The sequence below is a fragment of the Denticeps clupeoides genome, chromosome 3 (assembly GCF_900700375.1).
Source record: "Denticeps clupeoides chromosome 3, fDenClu1.1, whole genome shotgun sequence".
NCBI lineage: Eukaryota > Metazoa > Chordata > Actinopteri > Clupeiformes > Denticipitidae > Denticeps > Denticeps clupeoides.
In genome coordinates this window covers 35,358,277-35,376,948 of record NC_041709.1, presented here as the reverse complement: position 1 = coordinate 35,376,948, position 18,672 = coordinate 35,358,277, and the positions used below count along the sequence as shown (strand labels likewise).

Here is an 18,672-nt window from a genome sequence, read left to right as displayed (position 1 = left end):
AAACAACCTTGCGTATGTTTTTATTTGTTTTTTAATGTTTCCCCAATAACCCGTGTATTTCTATACACGTATAATTTTATTTTATATATATTTTGTTTTATAATCCAAGAAGTGTGAAATATCGCGGTGTGGCTGCTTCCGGTTTACGTCCTACGTCACTCCTGCGTCACCTCTCGTCTCGAAAGCAACATGGACGTTTCTGTGGCTTCTCCGGCGTTCGGAAGCAGAATTTTGGCCTTTTCTCTTGGCTCTTCGGTCCAGGAGCTGCTCGACGTGTCCGCGCTACAGCTTGTAAGTGTTCGGGCGCTTTTCCTGAGCCCGTGTAAGCGGTTTTTGTGCATTTTGTGTGTAGCACCGGCCTGTTTGTCCACGGCCGTGTCCCTCCGCTAATAGTCCGCATTTTGTTAGTTAGAACGCAGCAAACGCGCATTTACTTGGCGGCGGGGGCGGTTATATTTTCTCAGTAATTCCTCTTGTGTCGAATAAGTCGGCAGAGCGCGTTGTTATTGTTGGACGTGTAGGGATGATGTACGTGGCGTTTACACCACTTTGTTGTAAAAACTTCGAGTTTAGATTCATACTCTTCTCGCCGTTTGGATCAAAATCATACAGTGACTCAAACGTTGTAGTTGCAGCGTGAATAAATTGATATTACAAACAAAAAAAAGTATTTTCTCCCCGTCGGGGAATCGAACCCCGGTCTCCCGCGTGACAGGCGGGGATACTCACCACTATACTAACGAGGAGATGTATGCGTCGGTACCTGCGTGGTCGGTTTAAGATGGCGTTGAATTCGCGCTGCGACCTGCAGTGCCCGCTTTCCGCCGGCAGGAGGCGGACTTCAGAGGCAGGACATCTGGATTCGTAGGGACCGTTTTAGGAATTAAAACCTTGAACAGTCACGGAATCTGAGAAGAGAATTTTCCAGGCCTTCCAAGTTACGTTGATACGAAATCAACGTATTAAATTCTGGAATAATGTGGTACGAAGGTCTCGTTTAAAACCAGCGCAGGTCTGTAGTGACATCTGGATTCGTAGGGACCGTTTTAGGAAAACCCGTCATTAAAACCTGGACACAGTCATGGAATCTGAGAAGAGAATTTTCCAGGCCTTCCAAGTTTTGGAATACGAAATTGACGTCTTAAATTCTGGAATGGTGAATGAAGAATGAGGTACGAAGTTCTCGTTTTTCTACGTTTAATACCAGCACACGTCTGTAGTGTCTCTGCTGTCTTTACGTGGTGAACCACGTCATGTGGTGCTGCGTGCGTTGCTTCCATATTCCAGAACTTTCTCAGCCACAATTCTCTTTTAAAAAGTAAATTACAGCTGATCTACGCCGGAACCGGTTTTACTCTGTGAGCTTGGAGGAAGGAACTCGGTTCATGGATGTCAAGTTTCGTCCAGTTTTTCCTAATTTGCACAGATATTTCAGACATGGACATAATAAAGAAATGAATAAGGAACTGCTTCTACGTGGCATCAGATTGTGTGAATGTCAGGCACTGTGGTTTATATTATATGGGTTCCGGACTGTCGGGAACGAGGGGAGCCTCCTGCTCCAGTCGGGAACGCCGCGTATACGTATGATGGCTTTAGACGGACAGACACCCAACAAACAGAAGTACAACAATGTCGCATCCATATCCAGCCGTTTATCTTTTACTAGAGGCACACCTTTCTTAAATTGTACCTGTTCGTTTTTATATATGTATATATTAAACAGCGTGGTAACAATTTTTGGGGGTTAATTTAGTAAAAAATGTATTTTGAAAGCATTGGGTATTTCAAGTTCAAGTCAATAATAGTCATTTTATATGGATATGCAGGCAAGTCGCATAGCACAGTATTGATCTCAGTAATCATACAGCCGCATGGTGCGGCCGTGTGAAGGATATTAGAAATAACACCTGCGTTACCGGTTTGGCCCGTTGCTGCAGCGCTTCATGGACGCTCTTCTTATTTCTGTCATTTCTGATTTCTCTGTAAAACAATATTTGACCGTATTGTACGTTGTTGGCGAGATTTACAGTGAATAATGTTTTGGGCCAGACAGCTTTTTAACCCTGGAAATGTTCAAATTAATCATGTGAAAACTGTAACAAGTCAAATTCATGGTAATATTATAATATAATAAAAATGGTAATATTTCTAATAGTTCCGAACCTTGATTGAATATAAAGACTATACGTGTGTTGCAGCGTTTAAGGTGGAATGGACAATTGGAATAAGAATACGCCAGTGAGGAGCGAACTTCAGCGTTGGGGACAGCGCCCTCTGTTGGTCGCGGTGGCGCGGACCAAGTAGTTGATGAAGTTTTAAACGTTGTGAATTTCAGGGTCTCCCCGCCTCGGACTTCTATGCCGTGTGTGATGGGCGAATATCCGGCCGGGACGATCCGCTCCGGCCTGGAGCCGTTTATCGCCTGGAGCCCCGGCTCCGTGGGGGGAAAGGAGGTTTGTTACAGATTCCGAAACGCGCGCCCATCGGGGGACGACGATGACGTTTAACTTGTCTTCTTCTGTTGGAACGACAGGTTTCGGCTCCATGCTCCGAGCGCTCGGCGCGCAGATCGAGAAGACCACCAACCGCGAGGCCTGCAGGGACCTGAGCGGAAGGAGGCTCCGAGACGTCAACCACGAGAAAGAGTACGCCGCGCCGTGCCGCTCCTCGTCCCCGCGCTTCCGTAAATCCGGGTCCCGGTGTCACGCGCTTCCTCTCTCCGGTGGGCAGGATGGCCGAGTGGCTGAAGAAGCAGGCGGACCGCGAGGCGGAGAAGGAGCAGCGGCGGCTGGAGAGGCTCCAGAGAAAGATGGCCGAGCCCAAGCACTACTTCACCGACCCCGAGTACGAGCGGCAGTGCCACGACCTGTCGGAGCGCCTGGAGGACTCGGTCCTCAAAGGTCAGCGCGCGCTACAGAACCTTCCTAGATGTTCTGCAGAGGGTTCCAATCAGTCTGAGGCGCTGTTTTTTTTGTCTCGTGTAGGAATGCAGGCTTCGTCCAGCAGTATGGTGGCCGCAGGGGAGGGTCCCAGCCGCAAGCGTCCCTCCACCGACTCTGAGACCAAGTCTGGGAAGAAGAGATGTTGCTGGTGGGTCATTTCAGATGTTGATTTCAGACACGTCATCAACACCATGTTCGTTTATTATACTTTTTTTTTTTTTTTTTTTTTAAATCTCAGGATGGGTTTTGGGGGCCTGGAGGAAGTGGGCAGCTCTGAGGAAGACAGCAGCACGAGTGATGAAGACTCCCCATCCACTTCTGCTACCTCCTGCAGGTCATGGGGACCTTCCACAGCAGCCCCCCAAAAAGGACCCAGCTCATCCAGGTCCACTTCAGGAAGTATCTCACCTGAGAGGAGCAATGAAGAGGAACGAAGCAAGGAACCTGCACAGATTGAAAAGGTCCGGGTCGAAGCACAGGGTGAGGATCAATGTCAAGAGTCGATACAAGTGGAGGAAGCTCCTCCCTCGTGCCCGGACGAGGCTCCTCCCACGTGCTCGGGTGATGCTCCTCCCACGCTCCCGGACGAAGCTCCTCCCACGCTCCCGGACGAAGCTCCTCCCACGCTCCCGGACGAAGCTCCTCCCACGCTCCCGGACGAAGCTCCTCCCACGCTCCCGGACGAAGCTCCTCCCACGCGTCCGAGCGAGGCTCCTCCCACGCGCCTGGACGAGGCTCCTCCCTCTCTTTCCCAGACTGATGGCCACCTGGAAGTTGCTTCTCAGGCTGACCACAGCGCTGCAGAGAGTGTGGTGAGTTGACACCATCAGCAGCCCCCACAGTATTTATCTCCAGGCTCATCATTACCTCCGTCATTATGGAGATCATTAGGGGTAACCAGAGGAGTCTCCACACTGTAGCGCGCTCTGGTCCTGGTCCCTCTAGAACTGGGGGATAATGAGTACGTGCTGAAGGTACATTTGTCTTTACCGTCAGCAAGTACTCATTATCCCGCAGTTCTAGAGTTGACTGGGGTGCGGTGGAACATGGAAAGACCTAAGCTGTGCAGGACCAGGGTTGGTGAGCCCTGCTCTGTATGTATATGTTGACCACGCCTGTAAACACGATTCACTTGCACATCATTCATCCCAATGCATTTATATTATTTAAACCGTACATATAGTTGAAATTCAGCTAGATAATGGTTTTATTAAGTTGATCAAACATGATTTGGCATCAATTTGGATTAGATCACATTATTCTTACATGATTAAATCATGTTATTTAGGAAAAAAAAGCTACTTGAAATAATGCAAACGAATTAGCACCGTTTAATTAATTTACAGCACTGTGAAAACTGTATTAAAAAACACGAACATCCACATAAATAAGAATTATAAATACATGTTACAAATCATGAAAATAAGTGCAAACGTGCAGTGCGACAATCATTTACATTTCCAGCATTTACCAGACGCCCTTATCCAGAGCGACTTACAATCAGTAGTTACAGGGACAGTCCCCCCCTGGAGACACTCAGGGTTAAGTGTCCTGCTCAGGGACACAATGGTAGTAAGTGGGGTTTGAACCTGAGTCTCCTGGTTCATAGGTCCTTTATACACAACCCACATTATCTATAAATAAATAGGATTGTAAATATATATCGATATTATTATGTCATCAAGGACAATTGTGGGCCTTTGCAGTCCATTTTATGTGGAATTGTAGCTTTTGAACACCACGAGGGGGCGGTCCTTCCTTAACTCGTAATCATGGTTTAATTCAACATGTTCCATTCAGGAAATGGTTTCTAGTTCCTTCCTGGTTCCTTCTCAGGTTCCGCTTCTGGTGGATCTGCAGGCGCTTGAGACGACAGAGCAGCTGGAGGCTCTGGGCCTGGAGCGTCTGAAGAAGGAGCTGATGGAGCGAGGGATGAAGTGTGGAGGGACGATACAGGAGCGCGCGGCGCGCCTCTTGGCCGTCAGGGGACTCGACCCCAGTCAGATAGACCCCGCCCTCCTGGCCAAACCTGCCAAAGGCAAGAAGAAATGAGGTCTGGTGCCACCAGACAGGCGGATAAAACCCCATGCCGTTCTCTATATTGCGTTTTTTTTTTTGTTTGTTTTTTTTGTTCTTCATTTATGTGGTTAATTTCATATGCAAGCAAAAGTGTCCCCAAGACACGGGGACAGGATGGACACTGACTTTACACAAAGTACAGATTTTATTTGACTTTAGTGTCTGCTGGCTTTTTAATAAAATAAATGTTGTCATCCGAGCCATTCCATTTTGTCTCCTAATAAAAAGGTGTCACTTCCAATTTTGTGTCCACGCGGTTTCAGTCGGAGAAATGACATGGAACCGAGCAGCAGAAATGCATTTTTTAATTTTAAATATCATTCGTTTAAATTCTGCTGGCATGTAGTGTGGAAAAGTACTATTGTGTTCTAAAATTAAAAAAAGATGAGTTCCATGGTGGTTTGATGACGTCATAGTGAAGTCCAGGCTGTGGGGGGCGTGGCCCGGACCCTGCAGTCCCTCCGGCTGTTGTCCCCCTGCTGGCAGCCTCCGTGTCCCCGTCCACCTGAAGAGGCGCTGTTTCCGACGCGGTCCGCTCCGCTTTCACGGGAGTCGAGGTCAGTTTTTAATACCACAATGATATTATCTTTATTAAATCAATCATAATTTATTATGATTCCTTTATTAACCGGTCGTGATGTTAATTAATGCATAGAAAAGAATTTTACCAATGGACAGTGTTACACGTAGAATATTAGTAATAACGCTGTAGTTACAGCAGCACAACTCCTCGTTAGTATAGTGGTGAGTATCCCCGCCTGTCACGCGGGAGACCGGGGTTCGATTCCCCGACGGGGAGACACTTTATTATTTCAGCTTATTGTAACCTTTATTATTTTATACACACCAGACCGCAAAACAACACGCCAATGCGTAATCGTATATTTTACATTCATCCTAAAAGATTGTTCTTCCCTTTGAACAGCAGCAGTAGCGGTCAAGCTCGTCGCCACAGCGCCACAAGCTCGTAGTGGCCACAAATATATGACATCTGTCCTGTTAAGCGCTACCATTGGAAATTAATGGAAATGAAGTTAAGGGGAGTGAAGATTAACGGGCACCCGGGTCCCCAATATTCATGTTTGAAAGCATCCTTCATAAAATGTTATCCGTATTTACATATTCACAAAATGTAATTTGACAATTCATGCTGTGTTATTGCTTCTACGCGCCAAGTTTCCGTAGTGTAGTGGTTATCACGTTCGCCTCACACGCGAAAGGTCCCCGGTTCGAAACCGGGCGGAAACACTTTTTTTTCTTTTTATATAACTTCATTCTCAAAAAAAAAATTAAAACAAGAAGTGTCAAACACATTTAAAATCAACATAAATAAAATATTGGCCGTATTTATAAAAGCATAACATATAACATGACACGGTGCCACGTTTCCGTAGTGTAGTGGTTATCACGTTCGCCTAACACGCGAAAGGTCCTCGGTTCGAAACCGGGCGGAAACACTTTTTAAAAAAATTCATTCTCAAATAAATAAATAAATAAATAAATAAAACAAGACGTGTCAAACACATTTAAAAGCAACATTAATAAAATATTGACCGTCTTTATGAAAGCATGAGATATAGCTAACAGTTCTGCCACGTTTCCGTAGTGTAGTGGTTATCACGTTCGCCTAACAGAGCTGTCCTCTGTACTGAATTGTTAAGCTTAACCTTCCTTAACTTTCCCCATTCCATTTCAATGGTGGTGCTTAACAGTACGGATGTCATATATTTTGCTACTTGACCTTTGTCAAGACTAACAGTCAAATTTGGAGGTATCAGCTCTGCTCTGATCGAATGGAATGGACAGCTCTGCAAGGTATATTAAGCGCCTGGCTAAGAAGAAGAACACAAGTGAGGAGAGGCTCCAGGAGACTCAGAACCTGTGGCAGGATCTTACTACTCTGCCACCAGCAGAATTTTACCAGGAGTGCCCCAGTGCCAGAATCACCTCTGACAAGAGATGCTGTAGAAAGGATGGTGAAGGAAATTGTCTAGATGAGCGTCTTCCTTTTACCTTCAGAGATGGAGGGACAAGGCGAGCAGTACTGGAGGCTCGGAGTATACGAGGTGCAGTGTGAGGTGTAATAAGGGCTGTGAGGTAAGATGGTGCTACTCCATGTTTGGCTTTGTAGGCCAGCGTCAGTATTTTGAACCTGATGCGTGCAGCTACTAGGAGCCAGTGGAGGGAACGTAGCAGAGGGGCGGTGTGGGAGAACCTGGGAAGGTTGAAGATCAGTCGTGCTGCTGCATTTTGTATGAGTTGTAGAGGTGGGATGGTACATAGTGGTAGACCAGCTAGAAGGTAGTTACAGTAGTCCAGTCGTGAGATTACTAAGGACTGAACCGGTAGTTGGGTGATAACCACTACACTACGGAAACATGGCACAGTGGCATGTTATACGTTATGCTTTTATAAAGACGTTTATTATATTATTTTATTTTTTGAGAATGAAGTAATTAAAAAAAATTTAAAAAGTGTTTCCGCCCGGTTTCGAACCGGGGACCTTTCGCGTGTGAGGCGAACGTGATAACCACTACACTACGGAAACTTGGCGCACAGAGTCCATAACACAGCATCAACATGTAAATACGGATAATATTTTATGAAGGATGCTTTCAAACATGTGGTGATCACTTGAATATTGGGGACCCGGGTGCCCGTTAATCTTCACTCCCCTTAACTTCATCTCCATTAATTTCCAATGGTAGCGCTTAACAGGACAGATGTCATATATTTGTGGCCACTACGAGCTTGTGGCGCTGTGGCGACGAGCTTGACCGCTACTGCTGCTGTTCAAAGGGAAGAACATTTTTTTAGGATGAATGTAAAATATACGATTACGCATTGGCGTGTTGTTTTGCGGTCTGGTGTGTATAAAATAATAAAGGTTACAATAAGCTGAAATAATAAAGTGTCTCCCCGTCGGGGAATCGAACCCCGGTCTCCCGCGTGACAGGCGGGGATACTCACCACTATACTAACGAGGAGTTGTGCTGCTGTAACTACAGCGTTATTACTAATATTCTACGTGTAACACTGTCCATTGGTAAAATTCTTTTCTATGCATTAATTAACATCACGACCGGTTAATAAATGAATCATAATAAATTATGATCGCTTTAATAAAGGTATTAAAATCTGACCTCAACTCCCGTGAAAGCGGAGCGGCCCGCGTCGGAAACAGCGCCTCTTCAGGTGGACGGGGACACGGAGGCTGCCAGCAGGGGAACAACAGCACCTCCTTCCGGCGGCCGTGTATTTATATGTTAATATTCGTGTGTTTTAATACAGTTTTCACGGTGCTGTAATTAATTAAACGGTCCTAATTCGTTTGCATTATTTCAAACCTTATCATACCATATCAAGTTTACATTTACATTTTTACATTTACAGCATTTATCAGACATTCTTATCCAGAGGGACTTACAGTCAGTAGTTATAGGGACAGTCCCCCCTGGAGACACTCAGGGTGTCTTGCTCAGGGACACGATGGTAGTAAGTGGGAATTGAACCTGGGTCTTCTGGTTCATAGGCGAGTGTGTTACCTACTAGGCTACTGTTAAGTTAATTCAGACAAATAACATAATTTAATCATGTAAGAATAACGTGATTTAATCCGAATTAATGCAAATCATGTTTGATCAATTTAATAAAACCATTATCTAGCTGAATTACCTTGATAACGTAGCGAACGGGCATCGTGATGGGGAGAGAAGAGACGTTGACACAGCGTAGTAGCTCAAAGAAGCTGATTATTAGCTAGTACCTTTATGAACCCGCTACCGAGTCAAGAGGTCAACAGCAGGGCAACAGGGGAGGTATTCACCCAAGATCGTTATCAGAATAAGAATCGTATTTATTGGCCAAGTAAGTGTAGCACATACAAGGAATTTGAACAACAACAATGTGCAAGGACGTGTGTCACGCTGTGTGTGGCCTCCTCCCCAGGTGCTCCGGCCTCTGGAGGACACCCGCTCTTCGCAGCGGGGTCGCGACGTCTACGCCGGGCCGAGGGGTCCGCCTGACCGCTTCCGCACTCGTTCGCCGGTCCTTCTTCTCCTCGTCGCCGGCCGGCCTCCCCTGCTGCTCCTCCGGCTCCTCGCAGTCCAGTCGTATCCGCCGCCTTCTACAACGTTATACGCCTGTGAAGACTCCCCATCACACTTCTGACACCAATGTAGTGAACGGGCTTCGTGACGGGGAGAGAAGAGATCAAAAATTATTGTTGGATCCATCACCATGGAAGCGAGATGTTGCAAAATGCAAGACTTGTCCTTGTGGTCTTTTTTGTTGTTGCTGTGGTGCCTGCTGCTTCTCCACAATTTCCTTCACCATCCTCTCTACATCATCTCTTGTCAGAGGTGATTCTGGCGCTGGGGGACTCCTGGTTATATTCTGCTGGTGGCAGGATAGTGACCGTCACCCTGACCGTCTCACCTCCTGTCGTCAGATGCTGCCACTGGTCCTGAGTCTCCTGTAGCCTCTCCTCACTTGTGTTCTTCTTAGTCAGGTGTTTAATATACCTCGCAGAGCTTTCCTTTCCACTCGATCAGAGCAGAGCTGATTCCTCCAAAATGGACTGACTAAGGTCAATTGTTTGTACTGCAGACAGAGAAAAAAAAGTCTAAAGTTGGACCTACCAGACCCCTGTCATCAACAGGAGCCCAGTGGAGAGAGTGGACAGCTTCCGATACTTCGGTGTTGACATCACGCAGGACCTGTCATGGTCCTGTCACATCACCGTGGTGAAAAAGGCCCGGCAGCTTCTCTACCAGATGCCTGTAGACTGTTGTCCAAGGTGCTCAGGAACTTCACTCCTGCACCATAGAGAGCATCCTGATGGGAAACATCTCAACCTGATCAGCCAAACGAATCCTCCGTACCAAGCTCCCTGACCTTCAATCCACCTACAGCAAACGGTGCTGTACCTGCCTAGTTTCTCAGAGGGCGAGGATCTCAGTAATTACTGCAATTTTACAATTAGTTAAATATTCCACATTTAATATTCCAACTTAATGCTAATTATTCAGAAGTTACTATAATTAGTTATAGTTACTATAAAGTTACTATAATTTGTTCTTTTTCTTCAATTGTGGGTCAAAGTTTCCCAGAAGAATTGTTGCATTTCAAAGGAACCGAACCGACATATTAGTCTTAAGACAAATTCAATTTAAACTGCATAATGAAATGTTAGTGCTGAAAACAAACGTTTAATTTACTGCATATCATACCGCGTACGACTGTGTTCGTGACAAATAAAGTTTGAATTTGAAGAATTTGAAACAGCGCCACAACCTCGCAGTGGCCGAAAATATATTACACCCGTACTGTGAAGCGCCACCATTGAACGTGAATGGGGGAAGTTAAGCGGAGTTGAGCTCAACGTTGCACGGGCCGGGCGCGACAGACCGGGGTTCGGTTCCCCGACGGGTATTAAGTTGGTGATCTGCTGAAGTTTTACTGGTCCTGTATGACGTGGCAGAAAAGTGAGGTTCGAGCTGTGGTCTTGTGGTGGTTTGTACTATATTATCTTAATTAAACGGGTCGTTTTAATGATGTTATTAATTAATGCATTGGTACGAGGTTTACTACCGTTTACTAACGGCCAGACTACTAGTAGTAGTGGTAGTAGCCTAGTGGGTAACACACTCGCCTATGATCCAGAAGACCCAGGTTCAAATCCCGCTTACTACCATTGTGTCCCTGAGCAAGACACTTAACCCTAACTTGCTCCAGGGGGACTGTCCCCTGTAACTACTGATTGTAAGTCGCTCTGGATAAGGGCGTCTGATAAATGCTGTAAATGTAAATGTAAATGTAGTAGTAACTCAGACTAGCAGTAGTAACTCCGGAGCAGCAGTAGCGCATCTCCTCGTTAGTATAGTGGTGAGTATCCCCGCCTGTCACGCGGGAGACCGGGGTTCGATTCCCCGACGGGGAGGAATTTTATTCTTTTTCATGCTTGTAGACGCGCTGCAGAATAGTGACGTACAACCAATAAAACACAAGCAGCCAAAAGGATTGGAGCTTTTTACCTGCCTAGTTTCTCAGAGGGCGAGGATCTCAGTAATTACTGCAATTTTACAATTAGTTAAATATTCCACATTTAATATTCCAACTTAATGCTAATTATTCAGAAGTTACTATAATTAGTTATAGTTACTATAAAGTTACTATAATTTGTTCTTTTTCTTCAATTGTGGGTCAAAGTTTCCCAGAAGAATTGTTGCATTTCAAAGGAACCGAACCGACATATTAGTCTTAAGACAAATTCAATTTAAACTGCATAATGAAATGTTAGTGCTGAAAACAAACGTTTAATAAAAAAAACTTTTATCAGCTGCAGAGAAATAAGAGGGAAAAAATGCACTTTAGACCAAGTGAAAATTGCTTTTTATTGCTTTAAGTACACCTTATTACTTGGAAAAATTATTTACATTTGCAATATTTGCATATTGTTTTTTTTATTGTATACTTGCAATATTTGCAATATTGAATTAATAATCTCTATACAGAAGTCTAGGGAACATATAAACATTTAAAACTATAATAATTTCTCGCCTTTGCTTCTGTCTAAAAGACCATCAATGGCACTGAAAGTTGATGCAAAAAAGTTATCGATTGTTGGACAAACTGCTCCTTGTGGCAAGAAGTGTCTTCTTATTAGATGGATATTAAACACTATGTCCTCTGTCACACATCGGTATAGAGAGATTTTTGCAGTTTTGGCGGCTGTGCTTAGAAGTAATATATAAATAGATTTCAGGATGTATGGTCTCCCTTTATGGATCACTTATCTCCAGATGTGAGACAAATGGTTTTGTGTGTCAGGTAGGGTTTTGAGGTGGTTCCATTTCTTATTTGTTTTTATTGCTTAACTTGTTTTTGTATTTTAGGGTGTATAGTAGGGTAATAGTAACACACTCGCCTATGAACCAGAAGACCCAGGTTCGAATCCCAAAATCCTACTTTTGACCTATAAAGCTCTAAATGGTCTCACCCCGCAATACCTGAGTGAACTTTTAGTTCTTTACGACCCGCCACGCCCCCTTTGATCAATGGGTGCGGGGTCACTACTGGTACCAAAAGTACAGAAGGTCACAGCTGGGAGCAGATCCTTCTCCTATAGAGCACCGCAGTTGCGGAACATCTTGCCTAAAAAGCAATTTCCTCTTTGTTTAATGTGTATTTTCCCCTCTTATTTCTCTACAGCTGAAGTTTTTTTTTTAATCTTTGCTTTCATACTTAACATTTCATTATGCAGTTTAAATTGAATACTGTTCAGTTAATTTGAAATGCAACAATTTTTCTGGGAAATAATAATTAAGCGCACTTTGACACACAATTGAAAAAATTTTATTATAAGAACTAATTCTAGTAACTCTAAAATGACTTCTGAATGATTAGTATTAAGTTAATTATTAATCCAATACAACTGATACAAAGCTTATGTTAAAGTGGAATATTTAACTAATTGTAAAATTGCAGTAATTACTGAGATCCTCGCCCTCTGAGAAACGAGGCAGGTAAAAAGCTCCAATCCTTTTGGCTGCTTGTGTAACAGGGTATGTTACATACCCTGTTACACTTGTGTTTTATTGGTTGTACGTCATTATTCCGCCGCGCGTCTACAAGCATGAAAAAGAATAAAATTCCTCCCCGTCGGGGAATCGAACCCCGGTCTCCCGCGTGACAGGCGGGGATACTCACCACTATACTAACGAGGAGATGCGCTACTGCTACTCCGGAGTTACTACTGCTAGTCTGAGTTACTACTACTAGTAGTCTGGCCGTTAGTAAACGGTAGTAAACCTCGTACCAATGCATTAATTAATAACATCATTAAAACGACCCGTTTAATTAAGATAATATAGTACAAACCACCACAAGACCACAGCTCGAACCTCACTTTTCTGCCACGTCATACAGGACCAGTAAAACTTCAGCAGATCACCAACTTAATACCCGTCGGGGAACCGAACCCCGGTCTGTCGCGCCCGGCCCGTGCAACGTTGAGCTCAACTCCGCTTAACTTCCCCCATTCACGTTCAATGGTGGCGCTTCACAGTACGGGTGTAATATATTTTCGGCCACTGCGAGGTTGTGGCGCTGTTTCGACCTTTTTTTCTCGCTACTGTCTGCAGTACAAACAATTCACCTTTTTCAGGACCAACGGTCCATTTTGGAGGACTCAACTTTGCTCTGATCGAATGGAAATTCATAGGCGAGTGTGTTATTCATGGCCGTGTTTTGGGGTAACATTGTGAGTGAGCCCCACTCCCTTGGATGAGAAGCAGCCCCACACATGAAGTGTCTCAGGATGCTTTACTGATGGCACGAGACAGGACTGATGGTAGATCTCACTTTTTTCCCGGACAATCATTTTTCCAGATGCCCCAGACAATCAGAAAGGGTCTTCATCAGAGAAAGTGACTTTGCCCCAGTCCTCAGCGGTCCAATTTCTGTAATTTTACCAGAATATCAGTCTGTCCTTTTTCTTGGAGAGAAGTGGCTTCTTTACTGCCATGCGTGACACCAGGCCATTCTTCACGTCACTGTATGTGCAGATGCCCTCACACCTGCCTGCTGTCATTCCTGAGCAAGTTCTGCACTGGTGGCACCCCGATCCTGCAGCTGAATCATCTTTAGGAGACGGTCCTGGCGTTTGTTGGACTTTGTTGGACATCCTGAAGCATTTCTTCACAACACTTGAACTTCTTTCCTTGAAGTTTCTGATGATATGATAAATGGATGATTTAGGTGCAATCTTAGTAGCAGCAATATGCTTGCCTGTGAAGAACTTTTTATGCAACACGATGATGACTGAACGTGTTTCCTTGCAGGTAACCATGGTTACCAGGGGAAGAATGATTTCGAGCATCACCCTCCTTTTAAAGCCTCCAGTCTGCTATTCTAACTCAACCAGCATGATCTCCAGCCTTGTGCTCCTCAACAATCTCGCCTGTGTTAATGAGAGGATCACTAAAATGTTCTCAGCAGGTCCTTTTGTGGCAGGGCTGAAATTCAGAGGAAATGTTTTTTGGGATTAGCTTCATTTTCATGGTAATGAGGGACTTAACAATTCATCTGACCGCTCTTCATAATATTCTGGTGTATATGCAAATTGCCATAACCAGCATGTGTGTATTTCTCAAAACTTTTGGCCATAAATGTACAACTCTGTGCAGAGGAGGCACCATAGACATCATCTGGGAGGTGCTGTTAGGTTATTTAGCCAGTGATAATGATACCTGCTGCTAACCTAACCCCAAACCACTGGTCTAGTCTAAGGCCCTGTCCACATGGAAGCGTTTTTCTCTAAACTACCAGAACACGTCGTCGTTCTCCAGCCTCGTCTTTTCATTAGAAATGTGCCCCGTAGAGACGATTCTTGTAGCTGCTTTATGAGGTTCTGCAGCTGCTGCAGCATGTGCCCTTTCAGAAGATATCTATCTAAAGACCACATTTACTGTAGTACAGAGCCCCCTTTTCCCTGTTTTTTGAACGAACATGTTCATCCGAGCCATTCCATTGCAAATATGACAACAAAATAAAAATGAGTGCTGGATTGTTCAGAAATGTGTGGGGTTGGGGTTCATTACAGGACTCGAATCGCGACTCGAGTCGCGGCTCGAATCGCGACTCGAATCGCGACTCGGACCTTGTGTGTAACCGCTGTTCCCGCCCGGGCCGCGTGGTGTCGCTGTTCGCCACGCGTTACGATGGGACGCGCGAAGCCGGCGTGACACCCGTGGACATGCCTGTGAGTAGCTGCCGCGGACGCCGCGCTGGACGCGGTTTGAGGGCAATTTCCGGTGATTTTTCGTGTGTTTCTGCCGCTTCATCCGGCGTGAAGGTCGGAGTCGAGTCCGGCCGCGGACCACGTGGTTTCAGCGGCAGAAACCTAAACGACCTTCAGTCTTACATTTCTGGCGTTTACCAGACGCCCTTATCCAGAGTAGTGACGGGGACAGTCCCCCCGGAGACTCGGGGTTCAGTGTCCTGCTCAGGGACACCATGGTAGTAAGTGGGGTTCGAACCTGCGACTCTTCTGGTTCAGACGCGAGGCTCCTACCAGCCTGTGTTAAAAGTTTTTATTGTGTTTCAGAATAGTGTTGTTTCTTGTCTCTGTTGCCATGGTGAAGTCGGCCCCTGCTGTGCTGTGGATGCTGGGCGTGGCGGGCGTGGCCCTGACCCTCACCGCTGAGGTCCTGCTCCGACTCTGCCGCGGCTCCACCGGCCGCCTGAGGGAGGTGCTGTTCTTCCCCTGCCCCGCCGCCTGCGTGGAGCGGCTGTTCGCGGCCGGCCGGTCTCCATGGTAACGAGTTTGACCTTTGACCTGCGTCCACCTGAAGCGACGCTGTTCGCGAATGAGAGTGTTTTCCCCGCCCCCCTCAGCCCGTGCCCCCTCCCCCACGGGGTGGAGACGTCCTTCTCCAGGCTGCTGTCCCACCTGCTGTCGGCGCGCGTCTCTGTTGACGTGTGCATGTTCGCGTTCGCGCACCCGCAGCTACGCCGGGCGCTGCTGCTGCTGCGGGGGCGGGGCCTGGCCGTGCGCGTGCTGTGCGACCGCGACTACGTCAAAGTCAACGGCTCGCAGATCGGGCTCCTTCGCAAGCAGGGTACGTTGTCCTGTCCTGTTCTGCCCTGCCCTGCCCTGCCATGCCCTGCCATGTCCTGTCCTGTGTTCTCCCTTCCTGCCCTGCCCTGCCATGTCCTTTCCTGTGTTCTCCCTTCCTGCCATGCCCTGTCCTGCCCTGTTTTGCCCTACCATATCCTGTCCTGCCCTGTCCTGCCCTGCCATATCCTGCCCTGCCATGTCCTGTCCTGTCCTGTGTTCTCCCTTCCTGCCCTGCCCTGCCCTGTCCTGCCCTGCCATATCCTGCCCTGCCCTGCCATGTCCTGTGTTCTCCCTTCCTTTTTACATTTATTTACATTTTTTTTTTTTACATTTACATTTACAGCATTTATCAGACGCCCTTATCCAGAGCGACTTACAATCAGTAGTTACAGGGACAGTCCCCCTGGAGCAACTTAGGGTTAAGTGTCTTGCTCAGGGACACAATGGTAGTAAGTGGGATTCGAACCTGGGTCTTCTGGTTCATAGGCGAGTGTGTTACCCACTAGGCTACTACCACCCTTCCTGCCCTGTCCTGTCCTGTCCTGCCCTGCCATGTCCTGTCCTGTCCTTTCCTGTGTTCTCCCTTCCTGCCCTGCCCTGTCCTGCCCTGCCCTGCCCTGCCATATCCTGCCCTGCCCTGCCCTGCCATGTCCTTTCCTGTGTTCTCCCTTCCTGCCATGCCCTGTCCTGCCCTGTCCTGCCCTGCCATATCCTGCCCTGCCCTGCCCTGCCATGTCCTTTCCTGTGTTCTCCCTTCCTGCCATGCCCTGTCCTGCCCTGCCATATCCTGTCCTGCCCTGTCCTGCCCTGCCCTGCCCTGCCCTGCCATGTCCTTTCCTGTGTTCTCCCTTCCTGCCATGCCCTGTCCTGCCCTGTCCTGCCCTGCCATATCCTGTCCTGCCCTGTCCTGCCCTGTCCTGCCCTGCCATATCCTGCCCTGCCATGTCCTGTCCTGTCCTGTGTTCTCCCTTCCTGCCCTGCCCTGCCCTGTCCTGCCCTGCCATATCCTGCCCTGCCCTGCCATGTCCTGTGTTCTCCCTTCCTGCCCTGTCCTGCCCTGTCCTGTCCTGTCCTGCCCTGCCATGTCCTGTCCTGTCCTTTCCTGTGTTCTCCCTTCCTGCCCTGCCCTGTCCTGTCCTGTCCTGCCCTGCCATGTCCTGTCCTGTCCTGTCCTTTCCTGTGTTCTCCCTTCCTGCCCTGCCCTGTCCTGTCCTGTCCTGCCCTGCACTGCCCTGTCTTATCCCTTTCTGTCCTATGCTGTCCTGTCCTGTCCTGCCCTGCCATGTCCTGTCCTGTGGTTTCCCTTCCTGCCCTGCCTGTCCCTCCTCCAAACTTATTTGCTCTGTGTCCATGTATGTGTGTGTGTGTGTGTTTTATTCGCTCTCTGTCCCTGTAGGTGTGTGTGTGTGTTTTATTCGCTCTCTGTCCCTGTAGGTGTGTGTGTGTGTTTTATTCGCTCTCTGTCCCTGTAGGAAGGTGTGTGTGTGTGTGTGTGTGTTTTATTCGCTCTCTGTCCCTGTAGGTGTGTGTGTGCGGCATGATGTGAGTGCCGTGGTGCACATGCACCATAAATTTGCGGTGCTGGACGGGCGCACGCTGCTCACCGGCTCCCTCAACTGGACCACCAACGCCGTCCAGAACAACGCGGAGAACGTCCTGGTCACCGACGAGCCCGCCCTGGTGCGGCCGTACCGCCGGGAGTTCCAGCGGCTGTGGGATGCCGCCGACCCCGACAGGAAGTGTCCCCAGCAGCCTGGCCCGGAGCCGCCGGTTTAACTCGTTCTTCCTTCTTTCTTTTTAACTTTTTAAAAGTGGTTTGTAGCCCAGAGTTTCTGTTCCTTCTGTGCGTGTACGACTGCTCGTTTTGTTGTTTTTGCCGATGTTCAGACGTTGTTTGCAGGACGGTGGCGTGGAAATAGTGATATTGCAGACCTGAGGGGACCCGTGTGGCGGGGGGCTGGGGGCCCGTGTTGCATGTTCTGCCTGAATCCCTTTTAAATAAATTTGCTCTTATTTCCTGAAGCTCGTGTGATCAGAGTTGCTCATGATTTGTTCATCACAGAAGACGAAACAACGAAGTTCACTTCAGGTCTGTGCATCCGGGAACATGGAACATCTGTGCACCAAGCTCGCCATGCAGCATGATCTTCAGAGCTGACATGGTCCATGCACTTGATGCTGAGAAATGCTGCATTCGACGGCCTTATCCAGAGCGACTTACAACGTGCTTCCATGTTCCCATGGATGAAGTCATCAGTTCTGGTTCACAATCTTTTTATTCACTCTGTTGTAGATTTTCCTACATAATTCAGACTATAAGAAAGTTACAAGTTAGTCTGTAAAGAGGAAGGTCTTAAACTGCCGTTTGAAAATACTCAGCGACTGGACTGCATCAGGCCAGCATTAGGAGCATCGTAGCCGGAAAGTGGAGAAGATCTGGCAGCTTTGTGTGGCCCAGTACTGAAGGTGGGTCTATGAACCATTTCTATCATTCGTCTTAAAATAAGATATTTAAATATTCCTAATCGTGTGTTTGCAAGTTATTAAAATTGGTAATGAAGGTTCATAAAAGGCTCTGCTGCAATAATGCAAGAACCTGGGCAGGGTGGGGTTGGTTCACCATCATTATTCTGTCTCGTCCTTCCCTGTCTCCTCCTGTCTCCATCATCATCATCATCATCATCATTCAGGCTCTTCTGTTTTTATCAACTACAGACTCACCTGAAGACCACTTACTACCACACTGTCCCAGAGTGTCTCCAGAGGGACTGGTGCTCTGGAAAAGGCTGTGGATGTGGGACCGGTGTGGGTGCATGCTTTATGGGAGATCAGTGGATCACCAACAGATCCCAGATCTTGCTGATTGGCCAGTGCAGCGAGTCTCTTCAGTCATGGAACCACACGCAGCATCGCAGCTGCTTCACATCCATGTGCACATGACTATTATATATTTCATACATTTCAAATCTGCCTCATGGCCACTTACATACACACACACACACACACATACAGAGACAAAAAACACAC

The 18,672-nt window shown here is 47.1% G+C and overlaps 2 protein-coding genes and 8 non-coding genes across 12 annotated transcripts; 6 read left to right on the top strand and 4 right to left on the bottom strand.

Annotated features, from left to right (window-relative positions):
- Positions 1-173: 173 nt before the first annotated feature.
- Positions 174-5,223, top strand: sde2 (SDE2 telomere maintenance homolog (S. pombe)). 2 transcript variants are annotated; one of them, XM_028972302.1, is made up of 8 exons: positions 174-291; positions 2,339-2,456; positions 2,537-2,648; positions 2,734-2,903; positions 2,988-3,093; positions 3,184-3,511; positions 3,560-3,757; positions 4,782-5,223. In XM_028972302.1, the coding sequence occupies exons 1-8, from the start codon at positions 190-192 to the stop codon at positions 4,995-4,997; spliced, it is 1,350 nt and encodes a 449-aa protein (XP_028828135.1). In that variant the 5' UTR covers positions 174-189; the 3' UTR covers positions 4,998-5,223. The 2 variants fall into 2 exon arrangements, with proteins under 2 accessions (XP_028828135.1, XP_028828133.1); XM_028972300.1 differs by having other exon boundaries at positions 3,184-3,757.
- trnad-guc (transfer RNA aspartic acid (anticodon GUC)) lies at positions 675-746 on the bottom strand. The gene has a single exon. It is a non-coding gene; the product is annotated as a tRNA-Asp (tRNA).
- Positions 5,224-5,751: 528 nt separating the features above from the next.
- On the top strand, positions 5,752-5,823 carry trnad-guc (transfer RNA aspartic acid (anticodon GUC)). Its single transcript has one exon. It is a non-coding gene; the product is annotated as a tRNA-Asp (tRNA).
- Positions 5,824-6,199: 376 nt separating this feature from the next.
- trnav-cac (transfer RNA valine (anticodon CAC)) lies at positions 6,200-6,272 on the top strand. Its single transcript has one exon. It is a non-coding gene; the product is annotated as a tRNA-Val (tRNA).
- A 136-nt stretch (positions 6,273-6,408) lies between these two features.
- On the top strand, positions 6,409-6,481 carry trnav-aac (transfer RNA valine (anticodon AAC)). The gene has a single exon. It is a non-coding gene; the product is annotated as a tRNA-Val (tRNA).
- Positions 6,482-7,499: 1,018 nt separating this feature from the next.
- On the bottom strand, positions 7,500-7,572 carry trnav-cac (transfer RNA valine (anticodon CAC)). Its single transcript has one exon. It is a non-coding gene; the product is annotated as a tRNA-Val (tRNA).
- A 367-nt stretch (positions 7,573-7,939) lies between these two features.
- On the bottom strand, positions 7,940-8,011 carry trnad-guc (transfer RNA aspartic acid (anticodon GUC)). The gene has a single exon. It is a non-coding gene; the product is annotated as a tRNA-Asp (tRNA).
- Positions 8,012-10,893: 2,882 nt separating this feature from the next.
- On the top strand, positions 10,894-10,965 carry trnad-guc (transfer RNA aspartic acid (anticodon GUC)). Its single transcript has one exon. It is a non-coding gene; the product is annotated as a tRNA-Asp (tRNA).
- Positions 10,966-12,679: 1,714 nt separating this feature from the next.
- On the bottom strand, positions 12,680-12,751 carry trnad-guc (transfer RNA aspartic acid (anticodon GUC)). Its single transcript has one exon. It is a non-coding gene; the product is annotated as a tRNA-Asp (tRNA).
- Positions 12,752-14,755: 2,004 nt separating this feature from the next.
- pld6 (phospholipase D family, member 6) lies at positions 14,756-18,056 on the top strand. Of its 2 annotated transcripts, XM_028972505.1 has the most exons (5): positions 14,756-14,787; positions 15,170-15,342; positions 15,423-15,646; positions 17,168-17,907; positions 18,025-18,056. In XM_028972505.1, exons 1-4 carry the CDS (start codon positions 14,782-14,784, stop codon positions 17,419-17,421), a joined length of 657 nt encoding a protein of 218 aa, XP_028828338.1. In that variant the 5' UTR covers positions 14,756-14,781; the 3' UTR covers positions 17,422-17,907; positions 18,025-18,056. The 2 variants fall into 2 exon arrangements, with proteins under 2 accessions (XP_028828338.1, XP_028828337.1); XM_028972504.1 differs by lacking the exon at positions 14,756-14,787 and having other exon boundaries at positions 15,099-15,342.
- Positions 18,057-18,672: the final 616 nt, after the last annotated feature.